The 19,899-nt window shown below is 40.1% G+C and overlaps 1 protein-coding gene across 2 annotated transcripts in view; it reads right to left on the bottom strand.

Annotated features, from left to right (window-relative positions):
- Positions 1-1,296: 1,296 nt before the first annotated feature.
- LOC133509869 (regulator of microtubule dynamics protein 2) overlaps positions 1,297-19,899 on the bottom strand; it is a 41,654-nt gene continuing 23,051 nt past the window's right edge. For both annotated transcript variants that reach the window (XM_061837289.1, XM_061837288.1), the window contains exons 6-11: positions 19,070-19,145; positions 17,873-17,950; positions 15,802-15,900; positions 10,840-10,893; positions 8,840-8,920; positions 1,297-6,923 (exon numbers count right to left, since the gene is read on the bottom strand). In XM_061837289.1, coding sequence (XP_061693273.1) covers positions 6,843-6,923; positions 8,840-8,920; positions 10,840-10,893; positions 15,802-15,900; positions 17,873-17,950; positions 19,070-19,145 — 469 coding nt within the window. In that variant the 3' untranslated portion in view covers positions 1,297-6,842. The remainder of the gene's footprint in view (positions 6,924-8,839; positions 8,921-10,839; positions 10,894-15,801; positions 15,901-17,872; positions 17,951-19,069; positions 19,146-19,899) is intronic.

Raw genomic sequence — 19,899 nt, 5'->3', positions numbered from 1 at the left:
ACGACTGATTGTTGTCCTATGGACAGACTCTCCCACCTCAGCTGTAGATCTCTGCAGTCCATCCAGAGTGATCACGGGCCTCTTGGCTGCATCTCTGATCAGTCTTCTCCTTGTTCGAGGTGAATGTCTAGAGGGTCGGCCGGGTCTCGGTAGATTTGCAGTGGTCTGATACTCCTTCCATTTCAATACGATTGGTTCCACATTGCTCCTTGAGACGTTCAAATCTTGGGATATCGTTTTGTATCCAAATCCAGCTTTAAACCTCTCCACAACAGTATCTCGAGTCTGCCTGCTGTATTCCTTGGTCTTCATGATGCTGTCTGCACTTTCAACAGAACCGTGAGATTATCACAGAGCAGGTGAGTTTATACGGAGATTTGATTACACACAGGTGGATTCTATTTATCATCATCAGGCAACATTGGATCATTCAGAGATCCTCACTGAACTTCTGGAGTGAGTTTGCTGCACTGAAAGTAAAGTGGCCAAATAATATTGCACACCCCACTTTTCAGATTTTCATTTGTTAAAAAAGTATAAAATATTGTGTCCCACTTGTTGCTGATTCTTGACAAAAAAAATATTTTATATCTTTATGTTTGAAGCCTGAAATGTGGCAAAAGATTGAAAAGTTCAAGTGCTTGCGCTTGTGTAACTTTAACGTGTGCTTCAGGACACAGATCCTAATAACTTTTTTAGGTGTATAGCATTAGTAGCACTGCAGTAGTAGTAGCAGTACAAGTTGCAGGAATTTGGACCGAAGGAGCAAAACGTTCACTAACACGTGCATCCATCATTTGATATCTTTTGATATCAGAACGGTCCTTGACAAAACCACTGAAAATGTTGAAGCAAAACCTGCCATTGAATTCATATTTGAAGGTCAAACTGTCATCGTGCATCTTCCTCTTGTCAACATCAAATGGGTGCTCACGCAAGTGGGTCTTCTAAATGGAGTCAACCAATTCAGAGGAAAGGGGGCGGTCTTCGCTGAGTAGTGACAATGGAGGTCAAAAAGAAGTATTCATTATATTCTGTTTTCATTTGTGTTTAACACAAAGCCCCGACTTCATTGGAATTGGGGTTGTAGTATCCGTTTACATGTCATTTTATAGCATTTAGGAGGTAAATGCTGTTCAAACATGAACAGAAATGCTGAAACATTAACAGACCAACGGATTCTTTGCTCAAATCAGACGTGGAAAAATGGCCTTTTCCTGCCACAAAAAGTATATGCCATGTAAAGTTAGTTGATGACAAAATGAAAAGTCAAATAAATCACACAAAAGCATGAAGTACTGAGATCTGTTTTGCAGATTTAATATTGATTTTAGTACCATCCATGAGTCCATGCACACAAGTCAAAGAGTGGGTACAGTATATCTTCCATACAACTATCACAATTGCTTCAAGAGTTCAGCAGAGCAAAATCACGTACATGCCAGATCACCTTGCCAGTAAACAGTCCCCTCCAAAACTATTGGAACAGCAAGATCTATTCATTTCCGTTCATAACTCATAACTCCAACTTTTATTTCATTGTATTTACATGTTCAGGTGTAAAACAACTCAGGACCGGACAACTTTTGTTTGAAGTCGCCCACTTTCGGAATGAGCAAATGTATTGGAACAGTCATCGTTAAATCGACTTAAAGAGAATAACGTTTAATATTTAGTGGCTTGCAATAACTGCATTAAAAGCCTGCAACCCATGAACTTAACCAGACTATTGAATTCTTTTTTTTTAGCTTTTCCAGGCCGTTACTGGAGCCTCTTTCAGATTCTTGTTTCTGGGGGGGTTATCCCTTCAGCATCCTATTCAGGAGATAAAATGCATGTTCCATTGGGTTAAGGTCCAGTGATTGATTTGGCCTGTCTAAGACCTTTCACTTTTTCCCCCCCGAAGAAGTCCTTTGTTGTGTTGGCAGGATGTTTTGGGTCATTGTCTTGTTGCACGATGAAGCTTCTCCTGGTTAGTTTGGATGCGTTTTTGTAAAATGCCCGATGAAATGGTTTTGTTGACTTCAGAATTTATTCTGCTGGTAGCATCATGAGTTACATCATAAATTAGACTGGTGAGCACGTTCCAGAAGCAGCCATGGAAGCTGAAGCCATGAAATTACCTCCACCATGGTTTTGGATCATAAGCAGATCATTTCTTTTTTCATACTTTGGGTTTTCCTTTACTTTGGTAGACGTTAGTCTCCGTTTCATCAGTCGATAAAACTTTGGTGGCAAATCTCCGTACTTTGCAAAATCCAGTCAAGTTTTCCAATTATTTTTGCTGCTGAGTGGTTTGCATGGTGTATGGCATGCATTTCTTCCCTCCAAGTCTTCTTCCAATAGTGGACTGTGGGTGACTTCAAACAAAAGTTTAACAAAACTAGATATGAAGAGGCTAAGACAAAAAAGCTGGAATTCTGAACTTTTGTCTCATCTTCATCTTTTGATTAAGAAAAACCCAAATGTCTTCATTATACAAGAAAAACAGGAATTGACCTTGCCATTCTCTTCTTTTTGGAGGGGACTGTACTTGTGGAAAATAGAATATATATATTTTACATAAAATCACATGTAAAATGATTCAAAAGACGTAAAAAGAATGAAAAATACTTGCCAAACCTACATCGGGTCTACATCTCGCATGGTCTTTAAAGCAAAGGAGAATGTATACAACAGTGGTAAAATCAAATCCCCAACCATTATATATTAATGTTCTTCATCCAAAATTACATTCAGTATTTTATGAGTCACATATTCAAAGTTTCTGCTACATGCACAAAATATTACAAAACCTGCTCTTAAATGGCTCTATTTAACAGCACACCCAATAAAAATACACTATGAAACCACTTTCTGAATGAATGTTTAGGTCTGCATTAAATAAATACATGAAAAAAAAGAGCTTTTAATTGAGGCACTGTTGTGGTTTATTGAGTGCTTGAGTTTTTTTTCTTGTCACTATTATTTGTTGATGTATTTGTTGAAAATTTAACCAATTCCAAATTAAAAATATAAATTAAAAATGTGAAGTCTTAATCCATGTCTGTGATTAAATATACAGTGGATGTTAAAAAAAATCTACACACCACTGTTGTAGCGTTGAGAGATTTAAGATTTTTCATACTCAACTATAATGTGATGAAAATAGAATCAAAGTTTAGTAATTGATGGCATCATTGATATTTTTCGGCACAGTAAAGCAGTTTGGTGGACAGCTTGGCATAGAAATAAATAAAAAACAAATAAATACAAATAGAGCTCACCATGAATGTACAATACTGTGAAAAATTATATTTTTCCATTAGACACCCACGTGGCCTCATGGTTGAGGACCGGGATTCAAATGCTGTCACCGCGTGTGTGGAGTTTGCTTGCTTTTACCTGTGTCTGTGTGGGTTTTTGCCTGCTTTTCCGGTTTGCTCCCACATCCCAAAAACATCCATGGCAGATTAAGTGAAGACTATAAAATTGTCCATAGGTGTGAATGTGAGTGCAAATCGTTTCTTTACATGTGCCCTGCTGTCAATGAGTTCAGGGTCTATCCTGCCTCTCGCCTGAAGGTGGCTGGGTTAGGCTCCAGCACTCCCGCGGCCCTTGTGAGGATAAGCGGCTCTTGAAATGGATGAATGGATGAGTTTCCCCAATTTGTTAAAGATCATCAAACAAACGTAAATAAATATAATCCAAGTAATCTTAAAATGCAGTATTTCAAGGATTTCATTGATTGATATTAATGAAAAACAACAAAAGAAAAAGCTATCCAGTTACCTGTTCATGTGTAAAAGAGTACAGTAATTACTTAACCCTCCCCCCCGTTGTATCATGACTTAATTGTTGGCAACCAGTTCACCCCGCCTCCTCCCCGATGACTGCTGGGATATGCTCCAGGAATCCAGCGACCCTGTGAGGATAAGGGGCTCAGAAAATGGATGGATGTGTTAAATTTGATATTTACATTTGTTTGATGATTTTTAACATTAACTGGAGAAACAATGCAAATATATATATGAATTTGAAAAGGGGGGCCAATACCTTTTTCGTGGCACTGCAGTTGTAATTAGTGGGAGCCCCTTTTCTCTTCAACCACCTTATCTTTTATTTATTTCCAGTGCCTGATGCTGTCACCACGCTTGACTGTAGGTATGCTGTTCTTAAAAAAGGTGAGGAAATCTAAACATTTGAAATTTAATTGAGGTTGATTGGGGGCAATTGAAATGGTGTAAGGTTTGTTCTGATCCCCATTTTACATTGAGTTTGAATGTGAATGAAAACAGCCACTTTTTCGGTTATAAGAGGGCGTGTAAACTTGTGCAACCACATTTGTCTCACTATATTTTTACTTCCTTTTTCCAAAAAGATATATCCATCCATCAATTTTATAAAATGGTGCTGTACAGGTTATTGGAAAAAGTTTTGAAACATATTTTTCATTGTCTCATTTTTTTAACCACAACCAGACCAACCCTGATTTGAGGGCGTTCTGTGTCAAATCTGGCCCTTCGCACATTCTACTGAGGACTTAAGCACATTTCTTCTTACACACTTGAGATTGTTGGAGGTCTAGTGGCCCGTGAATGTGCAAAATCAATTTGCACATTTTTGATTCAATGAAGTACGGTGACTACCACCATACTGAGTTGTGACTTGTGCTGACGGTATAAGACACATCTGGCCTATATACACTCACCGAGTGCCCTGTGGCTGTTACGTGTCCCTACCAGGTTAGGCAGATGACTTAAGGTCGACATACTACATAAGTTGGTGTAAGATTTTGCCACCATGCGTGGAACTTTCATCACCAGCAAGGAACTTTTCAGTTTCTACTGCTGCGGCTTGGAGTTGGAGAAGTGCCGCTCACATCAACTACAGTTACTGTAATGGGACGATAATGAGTTACATTTTGAAACTATTCGGTCATAAAATTCGCTTCAGTGATGGTCTGTGGCACAACCTGGTTGCAGGGCACTGCTGATAAACAACAGCTGACTCACCCAAGTTCCTATATTGGACCTCCAATGTCCAGTTAGAAAACAGCTTCAACTTTTGGGAAGCCTTTCAAAAAGGTTTGGGAATGAGTTGATGGGAATTTTTGCCCATTTTACCAGGAATATATTCATGAGGACACGCACTGATGTTGGACAAGAAGGCCTGGCTCATTGTCTGTTCAAAATCAACCCAAAGGTGTTTAATCAGTTTGAGGGGAGGACTCAGTGCATGCTAGTCAAATTCATTAATTAAAAAAAAAAATAAAAAATAAACTTTCTTTTGGCTTGTCCCGTTCAGGGTCACCACAGCACATCATCTCAGATGAACACTCATAATTGTTTGGCACAGTTTTTACACCAGATGCCCTTGCAAACCCTGATGGGGAGTGGGGGCCCCAGTGAGAAATGAACTCACAACCCCTGGTTTACCAAACCAATGCTCTTACCACTGAGCTATGGGACTCCTAACGCTAGTCACATTCATCCAAACCAAATATTCTCATCCATGCCTTTATGGCCCTTGCTTTGTTCACTGGTGTGCAGACAATTTTTTTCCCATTTAAAATGCAACCACTGCTACACATGAAAAGTGCATTTGCAGCAACACCCAGAACTTAATTGGCCAGCCAACGGGAGGGCGAACGTATGGTCAATGCTTTATAGAGCGGCAACACCGCACTCCAGGATCAACTTCAGAATAAAAGCCGAAAATGACATTGATGTCAAATGTTGTAATATATGACACATTTATTTTGAAGTTGCCCTTTTGAGTATGTTGGCAGAGAGGCAATGGAAGAAAAGAATAATGCGTGGCGAAAGTAAGTAGAAAGGGGAATCACAACTGACACAACTGTCCTTGAAAACTCAGTCTATTGACGACAGGGTTTTTCAATTTGAGATTGCACTTTGTAACAGCACATTTATCACCTCTTGGTAAAGTAGGACATTTAGTGGTGCATTTTTTTACATCATTTACTCTTATTTACAGATTAATATTGCATTGAAAAATGTTACATATTCTTTGTTGAAAAGTAGTGTAATAAAAATAACTTTCCCTAACAATCATGATTAATAATTGTGACGACAATGTGGATCAAAATTATCATGACTATTGTTTTGGCGATAATCGCGCAGCCCTAATGATTACGTTTGCCAACACTCTCAAGACAATATGATATATAATATATATGATCTTTTCCAAATGTCTCCTCGCTCCAGGATTTACAGCTGGGCTCTGACTTAAATGAGTCACACCTCTTTAGTGGTTGTGTACACACGTGCCACTTACTCACGGTGGGTGGGCCAGAAGTCATTACAGTAGAATGTGTGTACCTGGAAAGTGTGGAACTCAGGTGCTAAAATAATATTAGTAATCATAAAAAGACAGATGATGAGGAGAATATGTCCCTTAGTCAGATACGCCCAAAATGATGGGAGCCTTATCAAAAAGGACAGGAGAACAAGTAGTCACTGACTGTTTTGGTTATGTAATTGAGCCTTTTGTTGTTGATGTTGTTCACAAACAGGACGGAACAGTTAATAGCAACAAGTTCCACAACAAGGCTCACTTTCCTACGGAAAGTGAATAATTCACACATACTGTGAAGGAGTGAATTATTATTTGAAATATAGGGGTGACTCCACGTATGCAGCAAGGGCCCAGCCACATCAACCATAACAATAAAGCAATATTCCTCTCGATCATCATGTTCCTCTTCACATGAACCAGTAGTGACTCTGTCACTCAATTTGCTCCCAGTGATGTTGCAATTCCACAAACTTGCCTCTCACTGAGAGAACTCTTGTGGTCTCAGTGCACTCATTGCACACACATGTTGCCTGTAGCAGTTGAAGCTACAGATCCAATTGATCTTCAGGTTCTAACACACCAAGTTCTGGGCAAAGAAGGTCCAGCTCCTTCTGTGCTTCTTCATCCTATTAAGAGACCCTTTATATTAGTGCACTGCAGTTTAATACAGTAATGATTAATGAGTGGAACATACAGTAGGGCAAAAAAAGTATTTAGTTAGCCACCAATTGTGCAAGTTTTCCACTTAAAAATATGAGAGAAGCCTGTAATTTTCATCATCAGTATAGCTCACCTAGGAGAGCCAAAATGAGAAAACGAAATCTGAGAAATCAGATCTGATTTTTAAAGTATTTATTAGCAAATTATAATGATAAGTATGTAAACATTAATAAAAATTCATTTCAAGATTTTATTTACCCTTTGTTGGCATTAACTGAGGTCATACGTTTTCTGTAAGTCTTCACAAGGTTTTCATTTCACAAACTGTTGCTGGTATTTTGTCCCATTCCTCCTTGCAGATCTCTTCTAGAGCAAAGATGTTTTGGGGCTGTCGCTGGGGAACACAGACTTTCAATTCCTATCGAGTTGAGACCCGGAGACAAGCTGGGCCACTCCAGGATCTTGAAATTGTTCTTACGAAACCACTTCTATGTTGCCCTGGCGGTGTGTTTGGTATCAATGTCGTGGCGAGAGCCCCATTTCATCTTCATCCCTTGGTGATGTGAAGGTTTTCACAATACATGACCCCATTCATTCTTTACACACACCAGTCATCTTGGTCCCTTTGCAGAGCTCCTACGCATGATACTCCCCCGTGTCCCCATGCTTTGTGGTAGCTATGGTGTTCTTTGGATGCAACTCAGCATTACTTCGCCTCCAAACACGACAAGATGATGTTTTTACCAAACCATTCACTTTTGGTTTCATCTGACCATATGACAACCTCCCAATCCAAAAGTGCTCTATCAAACTTCAGATGGGCCTGGACATATACTGTATTAAGCTGGGAGACACAGTGCAAGATTTAAGTCCCTGTGGCGGCGTGGTGTGTTACTTTGGTCCCAGCTCTCTGCAGGTCATTCAGTAGGTCCCCCCCTGCGTGGTTCTAGGATTTTTGCTCACCGTTCATGTGATCATTTTTACTCCAATATGCGAGTTCTGCGTGGAGCCCCACCTCGAGGGAGATTATCAGTGATCTCGTATATATTAAATTTTCCAATAATTGCTCCCACAGTTGATTTCTTCACACCGAGCTACTTCCCTTTTTTAGATTCAGTCCTCCCGGTGCATGGCTACAATTTTGTTTCTGGTGTCCTTTGACAGCTCTTTGGTCTTGGCCATGGCGAAGTTTGGAGTGCGACTGTTTGAAGTTGTGGTCACTTGTCTTTCATACTAGTAATATTAATTATCAGTATTAATACAATACTTTAAATACAAGTAATGGAGAGGAAAGAGGAGGAAAAAAAAGTTACAGGCCTATGGTAGCCAGAAATCATGCTTGTTTTATAGGTGACGAAATACCAATTTTCCACCATAATTTGGTAATATTTTTGACAAAAAAAGGAAACAGATTTTCTGTATTTTTTCCCCTCATTTTGTCTCTCAAAAGAGCAGTACAGCCATGCTGAAAATTACAGGCATCTCCCATCTTTGTAAGTGCGAGAACTTGCTCAATTGTTGACTGACTAAATACTTTTGGCCCCACTGTAACTTGCTTTAAACATAAAGAAAGCAAAACATGCCAAACGCCCTTTCACAAAGCTAAAGCACAACAAAAACTAAGACTAATATCAGCAGATGTATTTATTTTTGTAACATAAAATGCAAATACTTTAGTATACACTTGTGAAAATTTGGCCTGGTACATTTAGCTTCCTGGACTTGAGCAAGTCACAGAAATATTATTTCATAGCACAAAATACCAGTTAGTAAAGTATGTACCTTTGCAAAGTGTTAAGAGCACAAGAGGTACGATGCATGGGCAAAGAGTCAAATAAGTAGAATTTTTTGATTTATTTTTTTTCTATGTGACAATTCCTACCTCTTTTGAAACCGACTGGATTGACGCTGCCATTTCACACATCTCCCTCGCCTTCTTCCTGTACCCTACGTCTCTGTAACACTGGCACAAAGAAGAAGAATGTCCTTATGGAGATACAAAAAATACATTCTGGAAATACGAACATGATTTAAAACAGCACTCTAATAAGATCAGTACTTGTATTCAAAATGCTGTCTTTACAGAAATAATAATGCTCAGTTATGATTGAGACTGTTAAAGATATCAATTTACGTTTGTTAAAGTGTCTATAGTTTGCAGTAGTGCATACAGAGAGATCTTTCTAATTTTTTGTCCTTTTCAAGTAGCTAAATAAGGTAACCAACATTTTTGCACCTCTCAGAAGAGCATAATTTTTTGTGAAGATTGAGCAATTTCACTTGGCAGTTTCAGTCCCAATTGTGTAAGTGCAACAATTTTTTCATTAATCTGGAACTTATATTGGCATCAACTAAGAAGTACCCAGTTCAACTAACAACCAAACAAATAAGCAAATCAAAGTTCAGCAGCTGTACAGTGTTGGCCTCACAGTTCTGAGGACCGGAGTTCAAATCCCGGCCTTTGCATGTTCTCTCCGTGCCTACGTGGTTTTTTTTTTTTAGGCACTCAGGTTCCCTCACACGTTCCAAAAACATACAACATCAATTGGACACTAAATTTCCCCTAGGTGTGATTGTAAGTGCAGCTGTTTGTATCTATGTGCCCTGTGATTGACTGGCAACTAGTTCAGGGTGTACCCTGCCTCCTCCCCATTGACAGCTGGGATAGGCTCCAGCACTCCCGTGACCCTCGTGAAGATAGGTGGCTAAGAAAATGGATGGATGTAATGGTTTGAATCGGTCAAGAAATTAAGTCTGAGGGAATAATGTACTATCCGCTTTCATGTGGAAAAAATGATTTGGGCATTTTAATGTCGTATAATGTGAAATGTGGGTGGGAAAAAAAGTGGAATTTGGATCATGTGACAATGTCGGAATGTGAAAAATACATTGTAGTTGGAAGGGTTTGAATAAGTAAATAAATGCTTAAAGAGGAGGGAATAATGTAGAACGTGTCTTAATGTGGGTTAATGTGAAATGTGACTGAAAACTGGAATTTGTGGCATGGAAAGATTTGGGGAATGTGAAATTTTTTTGTACTTAGAATTGTATGATTCAGTCAAGAAATGTTGGAGGAAGGAAAAATGTCAAACGTGTGAAGATGGGAAAAATGTGGAATTTGGATAAGGTGGAAAATATTTTGAAGTTTGAATCGGTCAAGAGACATAGAGGCAGGAGATAGAGTAAAATAGAGTGGAACGTGAGAAAATGTGAAACGTGGCCGAAAAGTTCCGAGTGAGCTGAATGTTTTGAATGAATTATGTTGAAATATTTTGTTTAATATCTCAAAGGAAATGCCTGGGAACCTCTTAGGTGTAAAATGTGGAATTGTGGGAAATGTGTGTAATTTTTGAATGAGGAAAATCGTTCCCTTGAATTTTTGGAATATGTTGGAGCTGGAATAGAATCAGATGAAACATGTCGAAGGAGCAAAAAATGACAAATAATAGTGAATTTAGGGGCAGCACAGTGGCAGACTGGTTAGCACATCGGTCTCATAGTTCTGAGGACTGGAGTTCAAATTACTGCCTTGCCTGTGTAGAATTTGCACATTTTCCCCCATGCTTGTGTGGGTTTTCTCTGGACAGTCCGTTTTACTCCTACATCCCAAAAATATGCATGGTAGGTTGAATGAAGACTCAAAATTGCCTTTATTGTGGATGTGGGTGTGAATCCTTGGTTGTTTGTATGTATGTGCCCTGTGGTTGGCTACAGAAATGTTCAGGGTGCCAAGCTTGAGCATACCCGCAACGAAGGAAGGATAAGAGGTAGAGAAAATAGACGGATCGCTGATTTTTGGTGTGGAATATCATCCCTGCCATTTTGCAGTGTCATTTTAAGAAAAATCATTTCAATATTCAAAACGAGTGTAAGGTTACAGACCTTAGCAAGAAAAACATAATTGAGTTTGGAATATCCTGGATGGATGTCTTCAACCTGAAAGAGAGAAATGTTAAGGTCAACTTTTAGAGAAAAATGTGTTGATTTCTGGAGGCCTGATATTATCTCTGCCCTCACAGTATGAATTTGAAAAAGTACAAATGCGTGTTCTGGCAGCTTTGCTTCCATGTTGTGGGCTGCAAGTTATAACAAGGATCATAAATGGATGGGTAAAGATACACAAGACGCGAGGAAGAGGCACGCACAGGAATATTAGCCGGGAGCAAAATTTGTGTCTCTATATAAACAATCAAAATGTGAGAACACACATTAAGCCTCTCTAAACACCAAGGGTTTGGCCTCTGAGAACTTGGCAAAGGAGAAATTTGGGAGGAACATGAAATAGAGCGTTTATCAAATGGGACAGAGGAACGTCTTCATTTATTCGGCTAAGCATTGAGTCAGCTGTTTCATTTTTTTTTCATGAGGCCTGCAGCTATTCAGTTGAGGTCAGCTATTGCAGCCGGCTCGAAATTGGGGTTGGTAAGTCAAGGGTTTGCATCCCTTGGGATCGGAGGGTGAGGTACACATAGAAGATGTGGTGTGCAGTCTGGTTGGCAGGGCCACACGTGCAGTCTGATGATGAGCGCAGCTCCCAAAAGTATATGTTGTGTTTAAGCTGGGTGACTTCCTGTACTCAATCAGTTCAGGGTGACCCATGTTTGTGGGGTAGCTTTCCACCTGGTGGGACTTTCATGTTCGAGGGTGAAGGCAATCTCCTGCCAGCAGGCTCGCCATGTGTCGAAGATGATGAAATAAGATCCACGAAGGGTTAGCTGCAATGCAGGAGAAAGGGCCACTAGAAAGGAAGCATTGGTGACACAGTTGGGAATTCTGGTAGGGTTGGGTGATTATGAATTAAGACAAAAAACTGTTGGGTGTTCTGGTAAGGCTGGGCGATTATGAAAAAAAATATCACAATAATTTTGATGATTGAAATCATTTTGATAAACAATTATTGACTTCAAAACTGTATTTATTTAACTCCCCAAATTAAAGGAAGACTTTTTCGAAAGTAATAGGAACGCAGCGCACATTAAAAGTTAGTAGATGAGGGTTCAGTGTTTCTTTTAATGCCAGAGTTATCCACAGATTTCACCAAGAAACATTTCTAAATTGGAAAAGTATTATCAAAATTCCTCTCTCGCTCAGACATTCCAATGAGCCCGGCTGAAAAACTGACAGCCAATCAGCGTTTGCCACGCCAGCAGTGCTTCCTGTTCTGAGCCCCCATTGCTCATGGATACGTTTCACCTTTAGTGGCATTTTGTGGCCGATTTTTGTGAAAAAAAAAAAAAAAAAAAAAGTAGCATGAGGTACAATGTTGAAGCCTGGGCGCTTGAGCCAGAATACACACAGCCGGAAGCTGACTTGTTGGAGAGGGGGCGTGGCACTAACGACGAACAGTAACAGTCTTATTATATGGACCGTGGAGATTTGATGCTTTTCTGAGAAGTTTGTTTCGATGTAGAGATTATACAGAAAGCGTGGCCAGAGTTTTGTTTGCCCCAAATTGTACTTTTTAGCAGTCAGCCCCTTGCGAACGACCGGCAGCGGGGGAGGCTTGCACGTGCGGGTCGCCGTAAATAATAACCGTGAAGTGTTGTGTGCTCAGAGCCAACAAAGCGATTATAACAACGACTCGATACTCTGTGCTATTACTACTCCTGCCATTGAGCAAATTAAAAAAAAAAAAAAATAACAATGTGCAATGTTCAAGCGTTTGAGCCAGAATACACACAGGTGGAAGTCGACGTGTTGGCTGGGACGTGGTGCTGACGACGAACAATAACAGTCCCATGAAATGGACCGCGGAGATTTGATGCTTTTCTGAGCAGTTGGTCTCGATGTAGAGAATATACAACAGGCGTGGCCAGACTTCTTTTTTTCTTCCCAAGTTGTACTTTTCAAGCACCCAGCTTCTCACGTTCGACCGCGGCGGGAATGGCGTGGGGGGGGGGGGGGTGTTTGCTTGTGTGCATCGCTGTAAGTAATAACCGGGAAGTGTTGTGTGCTTACACGTATATATCCATCCGTTCATTTACTTAGCTGCACGATAGTCGAATGGAATGCTAGAGGCTATCCCAGCTGTCAACGGGCAGGAGGCACGTTTATACACACGAAGACATGGGGAGAACATGCAAACTCCACACACGGAAGTCCGGGATTGAACAGTTGCGCCACTGTGTCGCCTCATAAAATATGTTGTTGCTTATACAGTATTAGCACGAGAGGCTATAACTAAGCAGCTAATAACCAGTAATGATTAGATGCGTGCAAATTTCCCCTGCTGGTGAATGAGCCTCAAGTGTGACAGCCACAGCTTTATACTGTCAGGTTAACTCCATGGGAGGTTAAGAAGGAGACATTTGGGTGCGTTTTCTCAGTTTTGTTGCACAACACGTCAGCATCTTGGCTTCGCTAGAACCAATAGTCTGTAATGCTAAGCACCGGGGACATCAGGGGCAGAGTCAAGGATGTTTCTTCCGCGTTTGGCTGTGAAAGCTGGCACCGATTTTGCTTGGATTTAAAAAAATGTATTTTAAATGATTTTTTTCAATTAATGTCCAAAACATATGTAATAATAATATTACTTCACATTGGATGGTTTAGTGTACATATGAATTTTGGGGAGTCTTCCTTTAAATTTTGAGTCTAACTATCTACTGTCTATTATACTGTATAGTAGTTTACGACCCGTGGCTCTTGAGTTGCATGAGGCTATTTACCTCCTTTCGTGCGGCTCTCGTGAAGGCACGAAAGCATATCTGTTATGATTATGTGCGTACACAAACGCGTGTGCTTTACTGAAGTTCATTATGGTAGTTGCCAGCGAGCGGTCCTTGCGTTTGTGATGGGATTTCCATGCACACTTTTCTTGAGTTTATTACAGTATTTATGGGTAATGTGACAAGCTCAGTATGTGTGCGTTGTGTGTCGCCGTGTGAGTGAGATGAGACTGCACTCAGGGAGGGTGAAAAGGGAAAAAAAAAGTGATGGCGACCAGATAAGAGTGGCGTGACTGTTCCCGCCACCCAGCTCAGCTGTGTAAAGAGAGAAGGAAGAGTTAACCTCGCAGGACGACCTCGGTGACATGATTGCAGCGGGAAATGTGAATATGGTATTTTCACAAAACTATCTTTCGCAATGAATAAAAATTGCTCAAAGTTTCCCAGTCAGATGGTGAAATAATTTGATTTCGCTCTCAAAATGCCTGGGAAAAATGCAGTTAAACAAAAATATGTGGATGAACACAGGATGTTTATACCGGAGCAGGAGAACTCGTTTTATTTATTTATTTTGGGGGGGAGTGCAACAGCAAATTTGGCCCTGCCTGTGTGGCGTTTGGATGTTCTCCCCATGCTTGTGTGGGTTTCTCCAGGCACTCCGGTTTCCTCCGACATCCCAAAATCATGCATTCATCGGGGACTCGAAATTGTTTCTAGGTGTTATTGTGAGTGAGACTGTTGTCTGTCTCCACGTGTCTTGCGATTGGCTGGCGACCAGTTCGGGGTATACCCCGCCTCCTGCCCAATAACAGCTGAGACAGGCTCCACACTTGTGAGGATAATAGGCTCAGAAAATGGATGAATGGATGGATTAAAAAACAAAATTTGTGCTGATAGTGTGTTTTGTGCTGTTTAATATTTAAATTTGTTTGAAGATGGGAAACATCTAACGGTGACAAACATGCAAAAATGGGGACAAACACTTTTCAACAACACTATTTTTGTCTAAAAAAAAAAACCTTTTCTCAATATCCTGACATTTGGCGAATACAAATAATGTTGGTAATCCTAATAGACCTAAAACAGGAAAACTTTTGTCACATTTTATGTCAGACAGTCAGGGGAAAAAGCATTTGTGTCTTTCTGTACAAAGACATGACCGTATCAGCTGTTCCTGCTGTACGCACCTCGGCCTCGTATGGGCAGTGTGGTGTAATGCATGGATGGAGGTGCATATTTACAACTAGATAAAAAAAAAAAGAGTAGACAAAAAAACATCACAATAAAACTGTATTAAACTCATTTTTGAAAAATTAGGAAGAAAACAGTATTCTGTACAGGACTGTAATATTGTCTGTCTGTTACGACGGCATTTGTGTGTGAATACTCATTATTATAAGGTAAATTCCTCTTGTGATCTAATACTAATGTTAGATAGCCCATCAATAAGGTTTTTCATTGACTGTTAGCATAAGATGGCAATTTCTAAAACAATGTCTCTTATTTGAATATACAATGTGTGTAATTATTTTTGTTGTGTGTATAGTTTTAGAGTGAACCTCAACTGGGATGTCAATAAAAAGCTTAAAAGACACTCAGGGAGTGCAGAAAAAAATTCCATCATACAATTGCTGCAAGCAACACAGTGCGTTCAGAGTGCATTTGCCCGATATAGCATTTTTACATTTTTCATAGATTTACATAGATTTTTCTTAGATTATAGTATCTTTATGTCTGTGAGAAGCCAAAATCAAAACCTTGATTAAATTTCGATTAATCGCCACACCCTACGTTCTGGACGAGTGTCTGTTGTCAAAAGAATACTGTCAGATAGTCAATGTTTTTATTCGGGTTGTTGTTCAGTTTTTGACGAGAGTTCCCTTGAAATAATACTGATTGATCCTGGTTGACTGACAAACTCGGCAAGTTCTGAGAGGCCAGTGTACTTAGAAGAGGTTTTTGTTTTGTTCTTTTTTTATCTTTTCGTCAAATGTGAAAATAAATACATAAATAAATACCATTTTTAACAACATTAAATAATAAAATTAAACAACTGAAACATTAAAAATAGTGGCAGAGCCCTTAGTGGAAAGGTGGATGAACATTTTCTTTGTGTCACTGTTTTACCAAATGGATATGACCTAGTAATTAGTTTGAAAGGGGGACAAAACAGCACCTTGAGAAAATTCTTTAGTGCATCTTCAACCGTGGCAGTGGGGGGTTCTCCAAACAATGCAGTAGCAACTTTCCTCTCAAGCCAAGACAACTGGGCCACCTGCAAAAAGGGACACCAGATAGTAGTACAATCTCATGCATTAAGAAAAAGAAATCTGCTAAGCTAAAAGCTAGATGACTGATCAGTTTTCAATGCACAGCACCAAGTCTGCTCGGAGTCCTCTTTTTATGCAGTTTCAGCCTCAAACTCTATAAACAACGTCCATAAAGACGCACTTTTATAGCCCAAATATGTATGTGATGTTTTTTTAGTTTATATATTGTAGGTAATGGAAGGATGAATATAAACTTACTTTCAACTGTGATCGATCACTGCCGCAACTGACCAAATGTTTAGAAATAGAAAAGAACTTGCTCATTGTACGACACGTAAGGAGCTAGCGAACACTTGCTCTTTCCACTTGAACACTGCATAACTAACAACAGCCGATGGGATTTGAATTTAGATGTTTCTTAAGTATCTTGAGCAAATCTCTCAAGGAAACCATGAGTAAAATCAAAGACATAAAAAGCTAAGGGTAAAACAGGCATCAAGAGTATTTTGGATTTTCATGAATATTTGTGGTCATGCACTGGTACCTAGGCACCAGCATTTCTTTGCATTTATTTCATTCATTGTTTGTTAGACAAAATGTCTGCTCCACACCATTTGTCTGTGGACTGCCTAATTACAGGTGCAGTATTGCAATAGCATCACAGCGGAAGCGTTCAAACGTCTAGTCCAAAGAATAGATCATTGTGCGACATGCAAACACAACAGATAGCCTATAAAATTTACACTATGAACAGATCAGGTGTGAGCAAACCGCTCCTGACTCCTAAAATTATTATTAAATTTGCACGTTGTTGACTTCAATGACAGTAATCTCCCAAAAACTCATTGCCTTTATGACAGCTAGTCTGACATTTTGACTGCACCAACTCTGAAAAAATAACTAGTAAAATAAATGAGTCATCTAAATGCTCCAAATAAACTGCTAGTAGTAGAATGACAGGTTGACCCGACATTGTGAAAACAATCTGCCGCAGCATCAACATAAAGAACAGAAGCTGAGTGAAAATATGTTCGCGCTTGCAATGTGATTTAATGGTCACACACTGTATTCCACCAAACTAATTTTTTTTTTTTTTACTATGAGAGATACAATAATGTTTCCGTGATGCCTCAGTAAGCATGAAATATAAATGAAAATCGTCCAGGAATTCACGAGTTCCACACGTAATTCTGCCGAGGGGCCTGAAATTAGGTCATTCGAATTTCGCCAACTTATCTATGTCACTAACAAAGATCTTCCCTTTCAGCTCTTGAGCAAACACTGCCAAAATAACAAACACAAGTGGGTCTTCTATACGGAGGTAGCCAATGAAAGGAAAGGGGGGGCTCTTGGTCAAGTATCGACAAAGCAGATACACCCATCCATTTTCTTTGCCGCTTATACTCACGAGGATTGTGGGGTGTGCTGGAGCCTATCCCAGCTGTCAACGGGCAGGAGGCGGAGTACACCCTGAACTGGTTGCCAGCCAATCACAGGGCACCTAGAGACAAACAGTCGCACTCACAATCACACCTAGGGGCACACACAGGCGGGTCTGGGATTGAACCCGAGTCCTCAGAACTGTGAGGCCAATGCTTTACCAGCTGATCCACCGTGCCGCCAAAGCAGAAATAAGACTACGTTAAAAAAAATAAGTAGTTGTCCAGGGGGCCTTTCCTGGACACTCATACATCAAAACCAAAGTGTTTTTTTAAAAATGAAATTGACACATTTATACTCAGCCCATGTTAGAAAGTCACTAAGGAGGTCTAAATAGCCAAAACACAAGGCCTTTAAATCTAATAAGGGCTGCTATCCTGTATCCCTTTCCAGGAATAACAAACCTCGAGGAAACCCAAAACACAGGCAGTGATTATGGGAAAACAGGGTGGGTGTTTCAAAGGGAGATGAGAGGTCAGGACAGCTTTCAGTGCCTATGGATGAGTGAGAGATGTGAGAGATAGCGGTATCACACACAGCATAGCACCAGCGTCCAAGCAGGTAGTAGGACAGGGGGTCTTGAGGCTTCAGTTCGATGGCCTTATCCAGATGATCCTGAAGCAGGAGGACACCAGACACACAAGGGGAAATTTTTCATTTTCATATTCATGACACAGGTGCTATTTTCATCACATTCTGTTTTGACCTGATCTGTCCTGCTTCACTAACCCACAGATATTTCACAAACATGTCACACACACGCAATCGCAAGCAGACACACACTTGAGTAAGACAGACACCCCTCCTGCTTTTCCATTCGCCCTCTGTGCCATTTTTTACACTCGCCAATTTTGCTCCTTTTGCTCACCGGTCAAATACCTTTTCAGGTAAATTGTGTTTTGGGGAGGACGCCAACAGATGATAAAAGCCTATACGCCATTATTAAATATACACACATGCTTATGTGACAAAGCATAAAGGATGTGGGAGTGGTTCATTGACTTAAGTGAGTAGTTCCTATTATTACGCTACTATATATAAATACATATATATATATATGTATATACTATATACTTACTAACTACAGCATGCTTGGTGGCCGTAAATAGCATTTAAAGTGCATGTTTTGTGTCAATTATTTTTTGAGTCCTTCTTTTTTGTTTTATTATTTGCTAGTTATGCTATTCTGTTTGCTGGGGTGTGATCATTTTAGTTTCGATGTGACATCGTGAGTGCGTACAACATCGTCAGTAACAACCTGCTTACACAGGCACTGTGTGGGGCACTGTACGTTTTTGCTTACAGATGTGGAATGCAATTCTTCCTCTCTGCCTCGTTAGCACTATCATATGGTAGCTTATGTATACACCAAAACATGCGCTAGCATGCATGCTAACAGTGTAACCAGTGTGTTTTAGTGTACTTTATTGGACAAGTCACACAACAACATTTGCAAATGTTGGAACTCAGCATTGTAAGGCGCCATGTCTAACATGGTGACTTGTCTATTTTGAGGAGAATTTAAGACCTCTCTGATTGTGAAAATACAGAACATTAAAAAAATAACTAAATATGAGGGGCCACGTTCGGTGAACAGCGAACGGGCAAGGGGTCATTATACTATTCCAAAGACGAGACTTCATACCATACACACACACACAAAAACTAAAATGTATACGCTTAACATACAAACATTTGACTGTATTTAGCAACATGGTAACGACGACAACTTACCTTAAAGATGTAGCCATTCTTGATTTTGTTCTGCACTGTGTCATATTCGGCCATAATTCCACACATGATGGCATACCTGCAAAACCATTCTGAAAGTTATTCTAACTAGCTAATTACATTTTATTCCTTAAGCACTGTTCAGTTGTGGCCATAGGGTGTGCTAATAACAACATTTTGGTGTTTCATCAATGTCAGAAAAATGGAAATGCAACCTTGAGCATTTTCTAAACAAGGAAATCCTTTTTCCGAGACTTTATTCAATGGTATTAGCAAAGATAAGCTGATCACTTTTTTCCCTCATTCCTGCTAATGAACACACTGACTTTGACAGCAGGACAGGTGGGGGCGTCAAACAAAGAAGTGTTTGGATTTTGGGATTTTATGCCAGAATGAAACTGAGGGTCTCAGGGATGAGAATGACCAATTTGGAAAAACACTGAAAATGTCTGTCGATGAGGTCTGAAAAAGTCGGAAATCCGCCGATCGGCGGAAAATTCTCATCCCTGGGGTCTGAAGAAGAGTGGAGGGAGCTGATAAAGGTATTTTCACTGCGAGGCTGATTTCACGATGCTGTTACTAGGCCAAACACTACAGAGCAATATAAGCACCTTTTGCTGATTTAACAGTGGATGTTTTGGCAGTGTATGTTTCTACCCTGTGGGTATTCCGAAAGAACCAAATTGTGGATGTAACCAGCCGAAATAAGTTTCGCCCACAAGGTGTCTGTCCGGGTTCTCCCTTAGAGATAGGGTAAGAAGCTCGGTCATCAGGGAGAGGCTAAGAGTCGAGGTACTACTACTCCCTATTGTGAGGAGCCGGATGAGGTGGTT

Source organism: Syngnathoides biaculeatus, chromosome 12, assembly GCF_019802595.1.
Source record: "Syngnathoides biaculeatus isolate LvHL_M chromosome 12, ASM1980259v1, whole genome shotgun sequence".
Classification (NCBI taxonomy): Eukaryota; Metazoa; Chordata; class Actinopteri; order Syngnathiformes; family Syngnathidae; genus Syngnathoides; species Syngnathoides biaculeatus.
The sequence above is the reverse complement of the archived record's forward strand: the minus strand, read 5'-3'. Positions and strand labels throughout refer to the sequence as shown.